Raw genomic sequence first — 18,614 nt, 5'->3', positions numbered from 1 at the left:
GGATGAAGGAATTGAGGGGATGCGCATCAAATTTGCAGATGACACCAAACTGGGAGGGGTAGCTAATGCTGCAGAAGACAGAATCAGAATTCAAAATTACCTTAACAGATTGGAGAACCAGATGCACAAATACAGGATGGGGAACACCTGGCTTACTAGCAGCACATGTGAAAAGGATCTAGAGGTCTTGGTGGACCACAAGCTTAGCATGAGTCAACAGTGTGATGCAGCAGCAAAAAAAGCTAATGCTATTCTAGGCTGTATCAACAGAAGTATAGTGTCCAGAGCAAGGGAAGTAATAGTATCACTCTGATCTGCCTTAGTAAGACCACACTTGGAATACTGTGTCCAATTCTGGCCACCACAATTTAAGAAGGATGTTCACAAGCTGGAATGGTGTAGAGGAGGGCAACCAAGATCATCAAGGGTCTGGAAACTAAGACTTATGAGGAGCGCTTGAAGGAGCTGGGTATCTTTAGCTTGGAAAAGAGGAGACTGAGATATGATAGTCATATTCAATTATCCCAAGGGCTGTCACACGGAGGAGGAAGCATGCTTATTTTCTCCTGCTCTGGAGGTTAGGACTCAAACCAAAAGCTTCAAGTTGCAAGAAATGAGATTTTGACTGAACTTTTGGAAAAACTTTCTGACAGTAAGAGCTGTTCAGCAGTGGAACAGATTCCCGCTAGAGGTGGTGGACTTTTTAAACAGAGGTTGGATGCCCATCTGTTATGGATGTTTTAGCTGAGATTCCTGCATTGCAGGGAGTTGGACTATATGACCCTTGGGGTTCCTTCTATGTTTCTATGTAATAAATATTTAACTGGAACATGTATGATTTTTTCTGATTTAGTGATTGAAACTTGATGATTGAGAATATCATTACTGCTTTTTCTCCCAGATTATGTAAGAACTACATTCTGTAATTATCACAATAATTTTCTACTTTAAAATTATTGCTTTCATCCCCAGAGTACTTTCAAATTTAAATCTGAGAGTGATATCCATCTTGCTGAGCACCACAAGCAGGTTCTATATGATGGGAAACTTGCAAGCAGTATTGCCTTCACTTACAACGCTAAGGCTACTGATGCTCAGTTATGCCTTGAATCCTCACCAAAGGAAAATCCTTCCATTTTTGTACACTCCCCACATGCTCTTATGCTTCAGGTTTGTGTAAATTGATTACTTCCATGTTTAATTAATACCCTATTAAGTGTTCAAGGCTGCCAAGTTTCTGTAAACTGTTTGTACTGTTTGGTTTCTCTTTCTGTTTAACCCTCATAACCTCTGAATAGATAGTCCTAGATTTTGCAGTCATATCCTGAACACAGTATGGTAGAGGTGAGGGGGCCATATTTCAGTGACAGAGCATGATTTAAATAATAATATTTTAAATAAAAACTGCCAGCTCTGTATATATGTTTCAGTAAAAAGCTTTTGCTCTTATATTCTAGTGTAGTATCACACAATGTGATACTTCATCAGTGTGAAACAATGGAGTCTTGCATTACTGTATTTACTCGCATCTAATGTGCCATCAAATCTAATGCACACCTTAATTTTCACAACGTAATTTGGCCAAAAACAAAAAGGTGAGCATTGGATTCAAGTAAATATGGTATATAACCATACAAAACCATGTATCTCAAATATTTTGGGGGCATGTGTTAGGTTCTCAAATAGCAAGGATCAGATCATCCTCAACCTCCTTTGTGTTATTTCAAGTTTGTATGAAGAGGTATGAGGTATATAACTTTTATTAAATAAATAAATAAATAAATAAATAAATAAAATTGGGAGCTGGGTATGTTTAGCCTGGAGAAGAGAAGGTTAAGGGGTGATATGATAGCCATGTTCAAATGATGTCATAAAATGATGTCATATAGAGAAGGGTGAAAGGTTGTTTTCTGCTGCTCCAGAGAAGTGGATACGGAGCAACTACAAGAAAGAAGATTCCACCTAAACATTAGGAAGAACTTCCTGACAGTATTTTGCTGGCAGCAGGAATTTGCTGCCAAGGAGTGTGGTGGAGTCTCCTTCTTTGGAGGTCTTTAAGCAGAGGTTTGACAGCCATCTGTCAGAAATGCTTTTATGATGTTTCCTGCTTGGCAAGGGGTTGGACTGGATGGCCCTTGTGGTCTCTTCCAACTCTATGATTCTATGATAAGGCTTTCAGTGTAGCCTTCATGTGGTGCTGATCCTGGTTTCCATTAAGCATTTAACAATAGACAATTTCTTGTTTTAAAATTAATAAATATTATTATGATTGGATTACATACATGTTTTATTAAATCTGAATAATTATTCATTGAATATATTTTTGCTATTAACTAATGTTCATAAAATGGTAATCTTAATTATGTATTTTGAATGAAAAAGTATATATATATATATATATATATATATATATATATATATATATGTATCAAAGGACAGAGTAAACATAATATATGATTAAATCTTTCCCATTAAACAAATTGAACAGAAGTTTCTTCCAGGCAACCTCTTTATTGAGTATTCATCCTGGTTTGTGTGTGGATAGGTTAGATGCCAATCATACAAATGTTATTTGTGGGGAGGAGGTAATGTGTGCTTCAAAGTTGAATCAACATATTATCATATATCTAAATAGTGTATTAGTGCTATAGTGACATGAAGATTAGTTTCAAATGTAACTGAGTTTTCTTTCCTTTTTTTAATGTAGGATGTAAAAGCAATTGTGACGCATTCGATCCACAGTGCAATTCATTCAATAGGAGGAATCCAAGTTCTTTTCCCTCTCTTTGCTCAGTTAGACAATCGGCAGTTACATGATAGTCAAGTGGAAACAACAGTCTGGTAAGTTTAATTTGTTAATTTGTTATCAGCAAAGCCTGTAGTCTGAGACTGAGATAATTTTTGTATTATATCTAATGAATGTGCTGGAGTCTCTCTTCCCACTCTACCATGCTTCTTCTAACTCCGTTTCCCCATATAATTTACCGGTATACTGTGATCTGCGAGGAACAGTTTGTCACCATAAAATCCAAGGAAAGGGTTGGGGTGAGGGGAAGAGCGTGAAGTTTAAAGAAATTTTTATCAATCTATGGGCTATTTATTGACCTTGGAGAGAGAGAACCAACACTGGCAAATCTCTTGAGTCTCTCCATTCAGTTACCAAGTACCTAATGCTGATACTTTCACAGAACGAGTGTGTTAGCCACCTTCAAAGTTGGTATCTCTCTTCCCTCAAGGCTGAAGAGAACAGTGTGAAAAGAGAAGGTGTCTAACTCAGTCTGCTGCTACTGCTTCAGTGAGTTGAGTAAAAGCACTGCCAAGGTGTGAAGCAAAAAACTTAGAAACCTGAACCTTTAGGAGAAAAGACTAAATATATGGAGCAATTGAGTCTGCTTTCCTTTCTTCGGGGTGATTTGCTTTAAAAAGTTTGCTTTGCAATAATCAGGCATTTGAAAGTATTCACAAAATGTATGGATCTTTTCGAGATCAACTTAACCTTATGTTACTTGGACTCAGGGCACCAACACTTTGGACTGTAAATCTACTGAAGAGAAGATTTTGTACCTGTTTTGGATGTGGGTCAGCATAAGTTAAATATCAACTTAATTCTGTCCCATTGACATCAGTGAGATTTACCAGGAGTCTACACATTTGGGCTGGTCATCTAAAACCATGTCCACTATGATGCATATCTGAAACATAGTGCAATCTCATTGAGTGAGAACTGGGAAGGATGATGTTCTGGGCAGCGCAAAAACAAGCCCTGTCTCCAGCTGGGAGGTAGAGGAAGTGCACTTAGGGCTTTAACTCTGTATTTCTTTGGGTGTTTGTACTGTGGATACAGGGTCGCGGGTGGCGCTGTGGGTTAAACCACAGAGCCTAGGGCTTGTAGATCAGAAGGTCGGCGGTTTGAATCCCCGTGACGGGGTGAATTCCCGTTGCTCGGTCCCAGCTTCTGCCAACCTAGCAGTTCGAAAGTACGTCAAAGTGCAAGTAGATAAATACCTACCGCTCTGGCGGGAAGGTAAACAGTGTTTCTGTGCACTGCTCTGGTTTGCCAGAAGCGGCTTTGTCATGCTGGCTACATGACCCAGAAGCTGTACGCCGGCTCCCTCGGCCAATAAAGCGAGATAAGCGCCACAACTCCAGAGTTGTCCGCGACTGGACCTAATGGTCAGGGGTCCCTTTACCTTCACCTTTACTGTGGATACAAACTGACATACACCCAGTTCTGAGCTGGAGCAGGAAGGAAGAAACATACTTTGCCTCTACAGTTATTGGGTGCTCAAAGCTCCAGCGTTGAGAGAGAAGCTGGGACACATCAATCAAATGTATTAGGCAACCAAGTGCAGGTTATAGCCAAAGGTGGGTGGAACCACCCAAGCAGTATAGTACAAAGGCATATATTCACAGAAATAAAAGTTTTAAAAAGGAACAGTTGTTGTCATATGCTTTCCTGTGTTGGGATATTTTTACAGCACCCTGGGGCAAATTATGCTCTCCAGAAGGGATGGGGATAAATGGATGATATGTTTGAGAGATTTCTACACCAAATACATTCCTTTAATTAGGGGTGCTTTTGAAGTGCTACAATATTTTCTTCCTAATAAAAGTGCTTTTAGGAGATTGTGTGCTATAACCAGAGAACTGAAGAAACAGATTATCCTTTGAAATAGTAAAAGAAGTTAGAGATGTGAATTTTTTCTTCCAAAATTAATGAAATTATATTAATAAGAGAAGTGGAAGAGATAATGGTGCAGAACTGCTAAGGAAACTAATAGACTAGAGTATTTATATCATAAATAGTACAATCCTGTGGTGAACATTTATTCAAAAGTTCTACCATGTTCAGTGGGGTGTACTCATTAGTAAGTATTTCAGACTTTTATATGGACAAGATCTTTAGCAACTGCAGGGTCAATGGACCCTGACATGGTGTGCTATCTCTCTTCACATGATCCTGCATCCCCTATTTTTTTCAATATCTTTCTTTGTATAATTTTTTTTTAAAGATGTTGAACAGCACAGGGCCTAAGGCAGATTCCTGTGGTACTCCACTTGGTATTTCCATCCAGCATGATGCTGAACTACTAATACACACTTGTTTTATACAACTGTTCAACTAGTTGACTGTTCACCTAGCAGTAGTATCATCCCGCCTGTGTTTACCAGCTTGTCAGCAAGGGACATAGGAACGTTTGTCAAATTCTTTCCTGACATAATAATATACTATGTCTGCGGTGTTCCCATGATCTAGAAATTCTATTTTAAAAATATATGGTTGGTTTGATGTCATGTGAAAATTCCATACTGTATTATTTTTGAAACTATTCATAGACCAATTGCTCAATAATTTGGAGTAAATAGAAAAACATCAAATTTTGATAAAGGTTGTATCTCAAGGTTTTAGGTTGATTCTGATTTTCTAGGTTCATTTCAGTCTGTTTGGTGGCCGGGTTTTAAACTATGCTAGATTTGAAATATTTACACTTTGAATGGGACTATTTTCTTATTGGTTCTAAGGGATGCAGGTGGCGCTGTGGTCTAAACCACTGAGCCTCTTGGGCTTGCCAATCAGAAGGTCAGTGGTTTGAGACCCCACGATAGTGTGAGCTCCCGTTGCTCTATCCCAGCTCCTGCCAACTTAGCAGTTAGAAAGCACGCCTATGCAAGTAGCCAAATAGGTACCGCTGTGGCGGGAAGGTAAGACACGTTTCCGTGCATTCTGGTTTCCGTCACAGTGTTCCATTGCATCAGAGCAGTTTAGCCAGCTGCCACACGGCCCAGAAAGCTGTCTGTGGACAAATGCCAGCTCCCTTGGCCTTAGACACCTTTGACTGGACTTAACCATTCAGGGGTCCTTTACCTTTTTACCTTTTCTTATTGGTTCTGCTGAATCTGTCAGTGGTTTAGTAGTATCATTCTTCACTCTGTCTGGGACTTGGGAGCACTGTTATGGTGGCCTAAATACACTTCAAATATAGGTTCCAAAAACTGCTGCTTGACACCAAGATCTCTGGCTTTGTGGCATGGCACGAGGTTTCATTGGGAGATAGATATTTTTTAAATATCTGCATGATGTGGTCAGTATGCTGATATTACCCAACTGTTTCTCTCCTTTTCATCTCAGACTAGAGAAGCCATGAAAGTTATGAACTGGTGTTTGAAATCATTGATATACTGGCCACTTCCTATCACCTAAGCCTGTGTACACTCTTTGATCATTTAGAGATCATCTGCCATTTCGTTGGCAGCTGCAAATGAGAGGGGCCTCTCATTTGCTGCTTCTAGTTTTTGGAATTATTTGTTCAAGGAGATCCACTCGGCCACCGGCCTAGGGGTTTCTAATTGTTTGATTAATCTCAGAGCTAAAAGGGTTAGGCAGCATTTGCAGTTTATAAGAGAGGATTAGCAAATTAGCCGTTAATAGGTTGTTTTCTAAGTACCTGTACAGGTAAACAGTCTTTACTAAAATAGATCCTAGTTTCCTAGCCCTCAAATATGTATCAGTTCAGAGAAGGCAGCTAAGGAAGGGGGGGGGCTTGGAACATTTTAAAATTCAATTTCTGAGAGGAATTGGGTGGGGGGTGGGAATCATTAAATTGCATTTCCAAATGATCCATTTTTGATTAATAATAGATGACCAGTGTTGGAATCTTTACAAGGCAACATACAGTGCTTTGACATTTGCTATTTATGTATGGGTCTGAGATATCAAATATACCAAATACCAACATAGTATTAATTTATTTGGAATGTTGCTGTAGTTTTTCAGGTCTTGAACAATTGTTATTTTTTAGGTCTTGAATCATTGTTATTTTACTTCTCTGGGTGTTGGAGGGACGATGATTTACTAATTTATATACCACCCAGGCCAAAATAGAGTCCCAGCTAAGGTTAGGACCTAACCCCACTTCAGAGTAAAGCCATCATATTAAATAAGATTTACTTCTGAGTACATTGCATTGTTAGTCATGCTGAAATCAGTCATGCTGATTTCAGTGGGTTTATACTGACAATGAGTAATCCTAGTCACCCTAAATTTGTAGGGGAAAAATAAGAACAAAAGATGTCCTCAATGTACTGTTATCATGGTCAAGTTGCAAGGAGCACCACATTGCAAAAGCAGATAGATGCCAGTTTGTGCTACATTGGAACTCAATGTTTATCACTAATGTTTTGTAATGCAATCATTGCTGTATACTAGAATCATAACTACAATCAGTCTATTGGTCTTAACAAAGTGCATCAGAAGAACTGCTGATTAAAATCCAGAATTTCTTCAACTAGATATTTTATTCATACTATTTGGTGTATTTTCCAATATGTTGTTTACATGCAGTATAGATTGCAATCACAAGGGTCATAGGAACATGCAAGCCCACTCACCACGACAAGCAAGTGGACTTTCTCCCGATTGAAGTGCAGAGTGTTTGAGGACTGGGACATTTGCAGGGAAACCAAAATGCTTGTTTACAAAGCTATTGTACTACCAACCTTATTATATCCTTGTGAAACATGGACCACTTATAAATGCCAGCTCCAACTCCTTGAAAGATTCCATCAACGATATCTCCAAAGAATTTTACACATCACTTGGGAAGACAGGCAAACTAATATCAGTGTACTGGAAGAAGCAAAGATCACCAATGTTGAAGCAATGATTCTTCAACATCAGCTTTGTTGGACTGGTCATGTTGTGTGGATGCCTAGATCGTTTTCCAAAGCAACTACTCTATTCTGAACTTAAAAAAGGAAAGTGTAATGCTGGTGGTCAACAAAAGAGGTTTAAAGTCTCAAGGCAAATCTTAAAAAATGTAGTATAAACACTGACAACTGGGAAGCACTGGCCTGCGAGTGCTCCAGTTGGAGAACAGCCTCTACCAAAGGTGTCATGGGCTTTGAAGACACTCAAACTCAGGATGCAAGGGAGAAACTTGCTAAGAGGAAGGCACGCTTGGCAAATCCACACTGTGATCAACTCTCGCCTGGAAACCAATGTCCCCACTGTGGAAGGACGCATGGATCCAGAATTGGCCTCCACAGTCACTTAGGGACTCATTGTTAAAACTGTGTTTTTGTTAAAACCATGTTCTTACTTGTCTACGAATGATCGCCAAAGAAGAAGAAGAGATTGCGATCAGATCACTTTCTTACTATAGAGTTGGATTTATGTAACAGAAATGTAAAGTCAAAGGTTGTCTCCCTAAGCTAGTACTATTTTGTTGTCCTAATTACCTAGGAGTCTATTATAGTCAGGGACAGCTCCATAGGTAGAACATGGCAGTAGATTTAGGACTTCATTAAAGAGTAAGTAATTAATTAGTTGTTATGGTTACTGTGACATTTGGAAGTTCTGCCTCAGGTACCAAAAGATCCTTGTTCAGCCCTGGGCAGAACTGTTCCTAGTTCTGAATTTTTGTTTTCATAATGAGCCAGCAAATTAGTAAGGACCACTTTATGCTGTTTTTTTTAACAATGTAACATCAGTGTAAGAATTCATCTTGAACGGACCCCGTTTTTTGTTTTTTTACAATAACTGCTCTTGCCAAAGAAGGTTAAATATATTTTTGTTGACAACTAAACAGTGTAATTTGTAACAACCTTTGTTCTCAACCAAGGAAAAACGTGAACATACATACATCTTTGAAACACATACTTCTTTGAAAATATGGAGGATTTTGCAAATCAATATGCTTGTAGGCATTCTTTCCTATTTTTCATACTGATTTAGCAGATTGATAGTGATTTTAGTCAAACTCCAATCTTGCAATGGCAGTCCATTTTGGAATCAGCAGTTTTGTGTTAGTTGCCTAGATAAAATCATTGATGGAATGTGCCTCTAAAATTGAGTATTCCATTCCAGCCCCTCTTCTGTCATTCTTGCAGCATGTTCCCTAATCCCTACCCACTCAAAACTCCTCCCACATCCTCCATTTAATCTCTGCTTCCCTACCACCAATTATAGAGGCAGCATACATCTGAATAACAGCTGCCGGGAACAAGCAGCACTTGATCACTCTTGTCAGCATGCACTGCTTGTAAACTTTCAGGAGGCATTTGCTGGGCAACATTGAAAGGAGAATGTTGAATTGATGGAGACTAGGGACTTGCCCAGTGACTTAACTAAGTACAAGGTAAATATGATACTTGAAACATTGACACACTAAGTCACTGTTGACAGGGAGCCTTCTTTGCTAGTCCCTTGCTTTCCAAGCAAAATTACCTTTACAGAGAACATAAGAACTTATGGCAGAAACTAACACGTGACAAAGGTCTCCTTCTTGTCCATATCTTTCAGGCATACATAGTCTAAACAAACTCAGGAGCATCAGTGTTTGAGTGAGTCCTCCAAGACATCTCCTGTTGTCAGTAGGGATGGGTGAATCTATCCATTTTGGTTTATCTCAGTTTCTCATTTTTCCAAGCTTAAGTTCAGTTCTCCACATTCCCACATAGTTTGTGATTATTATTATTTTTAAAAAGCCCTCATGAAAAATAACCAGCTTTGCAGTGCAAATCTCTTCTAATATACACATTTTTCTGTGCAATTTTGCAAATATGCCAATTTTTGCAAACAAATTTATCCTAATATTTTCACTTAATATATCTATTTTTAATGCACACCTCACCCTTGCAAATACCTTTTTGTACACATTACTTGACTGAAGAACTGTATCACAGAATTCGGAGGCAGGCAAATTTTGATGGATGGCTGTGTTTTGGTTCATGTACTTACTGTTTTGGAAAGTGCAAATTAGGTAGGTTCTCCTTGAAATGTGAACTGAATGGAATTTCTTTCCGTTCCCTAGTTATCAGCAGTCCTTCCTGTTGTCTGTTTTTGCCACGGCACAAGGTCAAGTTTGCTTAGTAGGGGACTGAAAGGGAGAATTTCATTTTTTCTACAAATTGTGCAAGTACTTTGGACAATCCAACTAATTACTGGACAAACTGGGGTGGGCTGTGTAGATGGTTTGCCTATCACAATTGTTGATAAATTTGTGTATCGGCTATTGCTTTGCTAATATACCGGTATTATCTTTACAGATATACTATTGTGTTCTAGATAGGACATGGTATAGAGGAGATATAGGATTGGGCTGAAGTATGCTTTATATTTGCCTTTGTATCTAGGGGAGTTGGAAATAGGAAACAATGGAGAGAAATTTTGTATGGCAGTGCAAAGAATTTTGCAAGTTTAATGTGAACCCTGCAGCAGTCCGATGCAGTTTAGTTTCTGGTAAGTTAAATTCTGTTTGGGAAAAAAAAAGTTCATCTTGGCAGATGACTTTCTTACAAATGTTCCTCCTCTGTTCAATATTTCAAAAGCTATTCATGGAATAAATTAGGTATTGAAATCATGAAAGCTACTTTGCTTGGAATGGCTAACATAGTAAGTATTAAGTTGTGCTGGGAGCCATTTTTGGATTCAAGAGTGGGGTATAAATACTTGTAAGAAAATTAGTAGGATTTTATATAGTGCAGGACCAGCGTTTTGATGTATGGCTCCCCTAGAACACTAGTCAGATCCTACTTTATTAGTGTTTTGTAGAAAGTTTCACTTGCTGGTAAGTACTAGGATAGCATTAGTGTCACTCAGGAAAAACCATTTTCTTCAAGCATTAGAAAGTACATATATCCAGGAATAGGTCATAGATAGAGGACCAGACCTCAGTTGTAAAGCACCTGCTATGTGAAGGAGCTTGGGTCCAACCCCAGTACGGTATTTCCAGGCAGGGCTGGGAAACACTTCTTTGTGAAATCCTGAAAAGCTGCTGGCAGCCTAGAGTAGTCATTATTGAGCTAGATGGACCAGTGGGCCATTCACTTCTACTCAGCCTAACCTACCTCACAGGGTTGTTGTGGGGATTAATTGAGGAGGAGAAGGTGGACTATCAATGCAACATATAAATAAATAAATATAATATAAATAAACATAAAGACACTTGTTTTCATGGGTGGTGGAGGTCATGTAACTTTGTGAAGAAATTTTGGACAATTGTTAATAGCCACTTAGGATTTATAATGAAGCCTTTGGGGTTTTTTTGGTGTTTTTTTTTGTAAAAACCTGAACAGTTGTTAATAGGCAATTAGGATTCATAATAAATGCTTTGCTTTAAAAAAAAGACACCTCAGAAACCTTTCCACAAAAAATGTACCTCAAGCATACCAAGAGTAAAATTTATATACATAACATGACAATTGGTTTTTTTTGCTGCTGTTTTTTTAAATGTTTTTAATTTATTTCAATCTTTAAAACCATACAAAAGAATCATGAATCTTCATTTACAAAATGGAAGGGAAAAAAGGGGGGGAAGGAAAAAGATGAGGAAGCAAAACCACAGCAATGTCAACCGCGACATGTCCTAATCTATACACAAATTGTCTCCTCTAAATGAAAATAGGAAAAAAAGAAGAAACATAACATGACAATTGTTAACAACAGGCAATTGTTGGAATGGAACCAATGATTATAAGGCAGCTTATAGGAGCAGCTTTCTCAGCAGAATGAAGCCATGAGAGCAGCCTCCTAGTCCTGCTTCTGCTTTTTGGTAGGGTACAAGTGGAGGCAAGGTCAGGGCTGTTCACTGGCGTTTCTGAACAGTTGTGGCCACATTGTTAGATTATCATCCAGTGTTAATCTTGCTTTTGCTTTTCATTTCTTTGTAGAACTCCTACCCTTTCCCCCAGTTTTCATCTATTATTTTTTATAAACAGATCTTTACTCTGTTCAGTGCTAAATATTAATGAATCTGAACTAAAGTTGAATATGAATCGATATTATTTTATTAGGGGTCCTTGGAGATGGAAAAATAATACTATATGCTTCATTTTGACATATTTCAGATAAATCAATTAGATCTGAAGGGCACTTCACTTTTATTTTGGTATATCAAGATGTTAAGGTTTTCCAGGTTTTTTTAAAAAATGACATTTCAATATAAACTGTACAAATATAAGGAGAGAAATACAAAGAAACAAAATGAATTTGATAACAATTTCTAAAAGAAAAATAAATAAAAGATAAGAGAAGCAATTATTAGCTTTAAACCAGAGAAAAAAAGTGAACATGTCATTCCCTAAAGATATATATGCCAATTCTGTACAAACATTCGCAAACATTATATTTTCTCCAGTGTGGGTATAATTTTATTTACTTGCTGATAGAAGGTCAGCGGTTCGAATCCCCGCGATGGGGTGAGCTCCCGTTGCTCGGTCCCTGCTCCTGCCCACCTAGCAGTTCGAAAGCACGTCAGAGTGCAAGTAGATAAATAGGTACCACTGTGTCAGGAAGGTAAACGGCGTTTCTGTGCGCTGCTCTGATTTCGCCACATGACCCGGAAGCTGTACGCTGGCTCTCTCGGTCAGTAAAGCGAGATGAGTGCTGCAACCCCAGAGTCGTCCGCGACTGGACTTAATGGTCAGGGGTCCCTTTACCTTTATTCCAAACTCTAAAAAAATTAGTAAGGAAGAAGAACCATTTCTCCCCAATACTTGGCTTTTGACATTTTTGCTGGGATCAAAAGAATAGAAACCATTTCAAGGTCCACATTTTCATCACCTCCCTTCAAGTAATATAAAAGTATATTTACTGGATCCATTGGTAACATATAAACCTGTTTTTTGTTTGCTGTATCTCAATATTTGAATATTATGACATTTTGATAGAATACGGAGATCGACTGCGTGTGCCCCCTCCTAATCTCCAGCAAAGTTGTTTCCGATTTTGACGGAGTAGGAGAAAATCTCTATGTGATGTAAAGTTATAAAATTATTAATACACCAGCTGGCCCTGCCACACGTTGACGTGGCTAATCCCTGTGACTGCTATCACCCTGTGTCGATCCCCCTCTTTCCCCCACCCCCGGCCATCCCTGTGACGGGCCCCACCGTGTCCTGACCTATCCTGTCCCCACCTCTCCCCAACCCCCACACAGGCGAGTCAGTACCTCCATTCGGCCTAGTATGTAAACCATTCGGCCTAGTCTGTAAACATTTCGGCCTAGTATGTAAACGGCAGCTGAGGTTCTATAGGTGTTGTACCAGTAGAGGGCGCTGGTTTGCAACCTGGTTCTTTTCCCAGAATGCATTTTCGTCTGAGTGGTGTGTTTTGAAACACAGGGTTTTTTTGGGTTTTACGTGGCACAGGTGTGACACCTGTCTTTGAAAATGGTATGTGTTTGCTCTCATATTCACATTGTGTCAAAATTTGAGCACAATCGGTCAAGCGGTTTTGCTGAAACGTGGAAACAGTTTACATATATATATATATATATATATATATAGATATATATATATATATATATATAGATATATATATATATATATAGATATGTACATAAACATTTCCTCTGTTTTATAACACAGCTTTTGATATTTTTTGCAATGCATAAATAACTTATGAAATTCATTCTGACTTGCTTTTTTTAAAGATGAGTCGTTGATGGTAGATTCTTCAATCAGCCACTATTAGTTCTAACAATAAAAAAATTGAATCCATGTTCTGAAACAGTGTGTTTGGAGTACCCTATGAAGGAGATGAATAGGGTATGCTTTGTACCAGAATGGACAGGGCTAGAATGCACCTTAGTCAGATCCATCAAGGCAATTCCCTGCCTTCACTTTAATTTGTGTTTCTCAGCCTTAAATGTTTGTTTTACAGGACTGCTTATTGATTAAGGAAATTTTAATTGATTCTGTTGAGTTAGTCCATTAGTTTGATTTACAAGTTTTCATGAACTTGTATACGTGAATGTTATTAAGAGGTGCTGCACCTGTACATACAGGTTTTATTGTTGACCGTTGTAGCTTTTAAAGAACATATAAACTGGCTCATAACAGAGTTACACTTGATTTAGCATCCCAAGAATAGAAAGCCAGATACATCCGAGAAGCTAACAAGCAAAACCTGATAGATATTACCTGCCCAAGCTGTGTGCCCTGAGCAACATTGTGGTGGTTTTCTGTTGCGCTATTTTATTCTACTATCTGTTCCTTTTTTTTTTTTGCTCCTCATTACTTTATTCCTTCTCTGTCCATCCTCAAGGCACCATGTTCAAAGAGTTGCATGCCTTTGTTGGGTTTCAGTCCTTCTATTCCATGAAACTGAGGGTCCCCTTCTTCACCAGCATATGCAAAGAGTTCGTTCAATGCTGGGTGCCCATCCTGCTTTTGCTGCCTTGCACATCTCCTTTAGTTATCGGCAGTGCAGACTGAGCTGGCATAAGGTGCCAGTGACCTGACTGTAAATTAGTCTGTTGATGAGATTGCCAGTTAGACACTTCTGCTGTGTCTAGAAGTGATACTGGTTGGGCTGGTACGAAACACCTCTGACCATTTTGCTTCTGGTGGCTGTTTCAGGCTTTTCACATTGCAAAAAGGCAAGTGCCACAAATGTGCCTACATGTGCATATGTATTTAACACTGACTTGTGGGTTGATAAAAGTGTAATTCCTGATTAATTGAGTACAAAATTTAATCAATCAGATTGATCAATTAGCATTGCAGCCTTATTAGCTAATGATACTTGTTCTTATGGATTATGTTTCTGTAGACAGTTTGGGATTCCACGTTTATGGTAGAGAATGCAGTAAACAAATTAATGCTCTTATGACTTGACAAAGATTTACATAGCCAATTTGTGTCTTGTTTTTAAATCTTGTGTAGATAATGAAATAGGTTGATGCAGTTTTATGTGTAGCAGAGATGTGCTTATTAAGATGATTTTGAGAATGTCATAGCAACAAATATGTTTATGATATAAAGGATTGACATAGTTGGGCATGTAGTATTGGTTTGCACAATTAAATGTGTTGTAAACTGCATGGAGACCACAGTTGGATAGGTGGTATAAAAGTATATCAATTGAGTAAAATATTAGGGGCTTCCCCTCTCCTCGCCCCGCTTGCCAAGCCTTCTGCCATTTCCTCATATTAAGCCCTTGGAGCTTGCTCTTCTGGCCACATAAACTACTAAGCTTGGTTTTCACTCCACCCCATTTTTGAAGCCACTTTTCTCTTCTAATCTGCAGCTCTACTTTGCGCTCCTATTTTCACTTTTACTCTTTGACCATGCCTCCACCCTTATGGTGACCTCCTTCATCTCCCTCCTCCCACGAATCATAATGACTAATCACCCTTTTCACCCTCACTCCCTTTCCTCCTTCCACTCTCCTCCATAGTTTTCTCAATTCTTCTTTGCACACAGATCACCCCTGCATTTCCATGCTCCCCCCTTTCTCCTGTTCTGCAGCACAACCCCATGGTGATATATGTTACTGTGTCTTTAGGATAAGAAGAATCTTAAGAGCAAGGCTGTCAATTAACTTCTTCAGTTAGAGAAAGTTCAGTTCAGTTTATGGATATGGTACATATCTGGGCATTTACTTGTTAATAAAGTATTTCTTCTAAATTACTGTTGAATCTGGGACTTCATGTTGAAGATAACACATGGTACCAAGAATGAAATACATTGGGGGAAGGTACAATGGAACATCTGAGAGCTCCACATCCTTTATCTCTCTCACAAGAGGCAGCTGAAAACCGCTTTTAACAATGTGAAATAGCAGAGAATGGGAAATGCAGGCGCTAATGCATATCCCCTTTCCCAGCTCCCTTCTCTCTGCACTCAGGTGTTGTTTTAAACTGCCACTTCCCCCTGCTCACTCTACACAAACCTCTGCCATTCATTTTTCAACCAGATACCACTGGATTTGTTTAATTTCCTCAAACGTTTCCATTTTTACTCATGAAGCAGGGCTTTGTAGCCCACAGTGTTCTCTCAAAAGCTGATGTTTATGGTCAGTGGAGCCCATTTGCAATAGTGGAGCATGTGGTGCAGTGAGCTGTTGATGGAGGGAGAGTTGCAGAAATCCCATACACGCCACTCTGTGACAAAGGTCCACCTCTGCTTGTGCATGGGAAAGATAATTTGTTACAATAACATGGTTAACCTTTAAAACACGGCATTTCTTCAGAATATTCATAAAAGTAACCCTGTCTTTAGTCCAAATGTACTAGCATGGCACAAAGAATGGGAAAATAGGATTTGAAACTTTCCATCAATTTTATTTATTTATTTGTTTGCTGTATGGTGATTGGGATTTGCATTGGTCAGTAAAGGGCTTGTATCTCATTGCAAACACATGAATGAGATGAGGTCTGGTGCACTATTGACTCATGCTTGATTTTTTTGCTTTACCTAGTCAGCCTTTGAATCACTGAGTATATTTATGCTGGTGTGGCTTTAATTCTGTCAGTAGCGTTTGTATCATTATAAATGAGGTGCAGGTCAGTATAATTTGGTTGTGTTTTAATTGTCTGCTGTTGCAACTACTCCATTTGGTTTTGAGAATAGGGGAAAGTATCTTAAACATAGAATCATAGAGTTGGAAGGGACTCTGAGGATCATCTAGGGCAGGCATCCCTCCAGATGTTTTGGCCTACAACTCCCATGATCCCTAGCTAACAAGACCAGTGGTCGGGGAAGATGGGAATTGTAGTCCAAAACATCTGGAGGGCCGAAGTTTGGGGATGCCTGATCTAGGGCCCCCACAATGCAGGAATATTCAGCTGTCCCTTACAGGGATCAAACCTGCAACCTTGGTCTTATTAGCACCATGCTCTAACCAACTGAGCTATCCAGCTCACATAGCATGCTCAATTTAGATAATTAAAGAAGGGTTATTAGGTAATATCAAACTAAATCATACTTGCAGTAGACCTATTTGAATCAATAGACTTAAGATATACCTGTTGTTTCCTGTAGCACACTGATCATTTTTTCATATTAGTATTTATTTGTTTATTAAGAAATTTGCTAAATACATGCTCATTTAAAGGGGGCCTTAATTTTATTAAAATATTTATAACTGGCTGTTCTGTTAAAAAAACCTCCTCAGTGTAGCTTAGCACATTCATTAAAACAATGAAATGTCACATTTATTTTTAAATGACAGTTGACTTTGTCATTACATGTGAACTATCTAGAACATGATTTCCCCAAACTGTATTTTGCCTTCAAACCAGAATTGAAATATCACTTCAAAGTGTGGCTTCCAATTTGAGGTTTGGCAAATTTGGATATGACCGTAAACTTTGGTCTACCTCAACCAGAAATTGGAGTAGATCGGGGAGGAGAATGCAAATCATGGTCATTACACGTAAACTTCGCCAGAGAGTACTTGGAAGCTGACAGATTTTTATTCATCTTTGTGACAGGCCTTCAGTTTCTCCCTTGCTACCTATAAGGATGGTACTGATTACCATTAGAATGTGTCAGTACTACTCGTAATAATTCACAGTGTTGTCTTGCACTCATAAGTAGGACTCTTCCATATCCAAAAGAAAAGCATTTAGACAACCACATTTTGTTAGTTTGGATGTCCTGCAAGATGATGCACTCGGGCAGAGTCCTGTCAACTCAAGTCCTATCAAGGCTTCCTTCTGATTATCTATAATTTGTTAATCATGTTAACCTCAGGCGGTCCTTGACAAATAAGGGATTGACCCAGATGAGCTCTGTGTTTTGAGCATAATTGTAATGTGTCAATATTTAAAAATATTCAGGAGAATGTAATTTGCAAGTGATTTTTCCTGCTTATAGGACTTAACAGCACTAAAAACTAAATCTGGAACACTTTCAGTCTAATTTGTGCCTGTACTTTATATGCAGTGCTACCCTCTTGGCTTTCTTGGTGGAACTTCTTAAGAGTTCAGTTGCCATGCAAGAACAAATGCTGGGTGGAAAAGGATTCCTAGTTATCGGCTATCTCCTTGAAAAGGTAAGTTGTATTAATATTATTTTAATAATATTTTACCCAGAACAGATTGAAATCAAATAAATGTGCCACAAGTCCACCATAATTGTTGTATGCAAATGATTTCATATTGGGCTGGTAAATATTGAGCGCATTTAGTCACTCGGCCATCAGCTTACTGAAGACTTGAACTCCAAGTTGGTGTCTTGTTACATGTGGTTTAGGTCTCTTTATGCTGATGGTATTTTGTGTCTTGTGAGAATATTGTTGCTTAAAAAACCCCTCAAATTCATCTGTGAGGAACTAACATGGTTTTGTTTAAAATCTCAGTGTAAACACATCCTCAGTTGCCTGAACTCAGACTCTCATTTTTTAAAATCTGCTTTTAGGGAAGACTCTATTTATTTTACTCTCTCTACTAAACCTGAAATGATGTGCTGGTTGTGCCAAGTGCTACCAGACTTTTTGTTTCTGTTGTTGCTAGGTACTGCTTATATAAGAAGTGCCACAGCAATCTTTCCAGGTTCAAACAAAGTAAAAAAAATTCCTTCCAGTAGCACCTTAAAGTCCAACTAAGTTTGTCATTGGTGTGAGCTTTCGTGTGCATGTACACTACTTCAGATACACTGAAACAGAAGCCACCAGACCCTTATATATAGTGAGAGGGTGGGGAGGGGTATTACTCAGAAGGGTGGTGGGAATAGGTGATTGGCTGATGTTGTTTAGTCGTTTAGTCGTGTCCGACTCTTCGTGACCCCATGGACCAGAGCACGCCAGGCACTCCTGTCTTGCACTGCCTCCCGCAGTTTGGTCAAACTCATGTTCGTAGCTTCGAGAACACTGTCCAACCATCTTG

The 18,614-nt window shown here is 38.8% G+C and overlaps 1 protein-coding gene across 2 annotated transcripts in view; it reads left to right on the top strand.

Annotated features, from left to right (window-relative positions):
• NBEA (neurobeachin) overlaps positions 1-18,614 on the top strand; it is a 365,422-nt gene that overhangs the window by 48,030 nt on the left and 298,778 nt on the right. For both annotated transcript variants that reach the window (XM_088668227.1, XM_035114662.3), the window contains exons 9-11: positions 973-1,170; positions 2,708-2,841; positions 17,674-17,782. In XM_088668227.1, the coding sequence (XP_088524353.1) occupies positions 973-1,170; positions 2,708-2,841; positions 17,674-17,782 (441 nt within the window). The remainder of the gene's footprint in view (positions 1-972; positions 1,171-2,707; positions 2,842-17,673; positions 17,783-18,614) is intronic.

The sequence above is a fragment of the Zootoca vivipara genome, chromosome 4, assembly GCF_965207765.1.
Source record: "Zootoca vivipara chromosome 4, rZooViv2.hap1.1, whole genome shotgun sequence".
NCBI lineage: Eukaryota > Metazoa > Chordata > Lepidosauria > Squamata > Lacertidae > Zootoca > Zootoca vivipara.
Note: the sequence above shows the minus strand (reverse complement) of the source record. Positions and strands in the feature narration are given on the sequence as shown.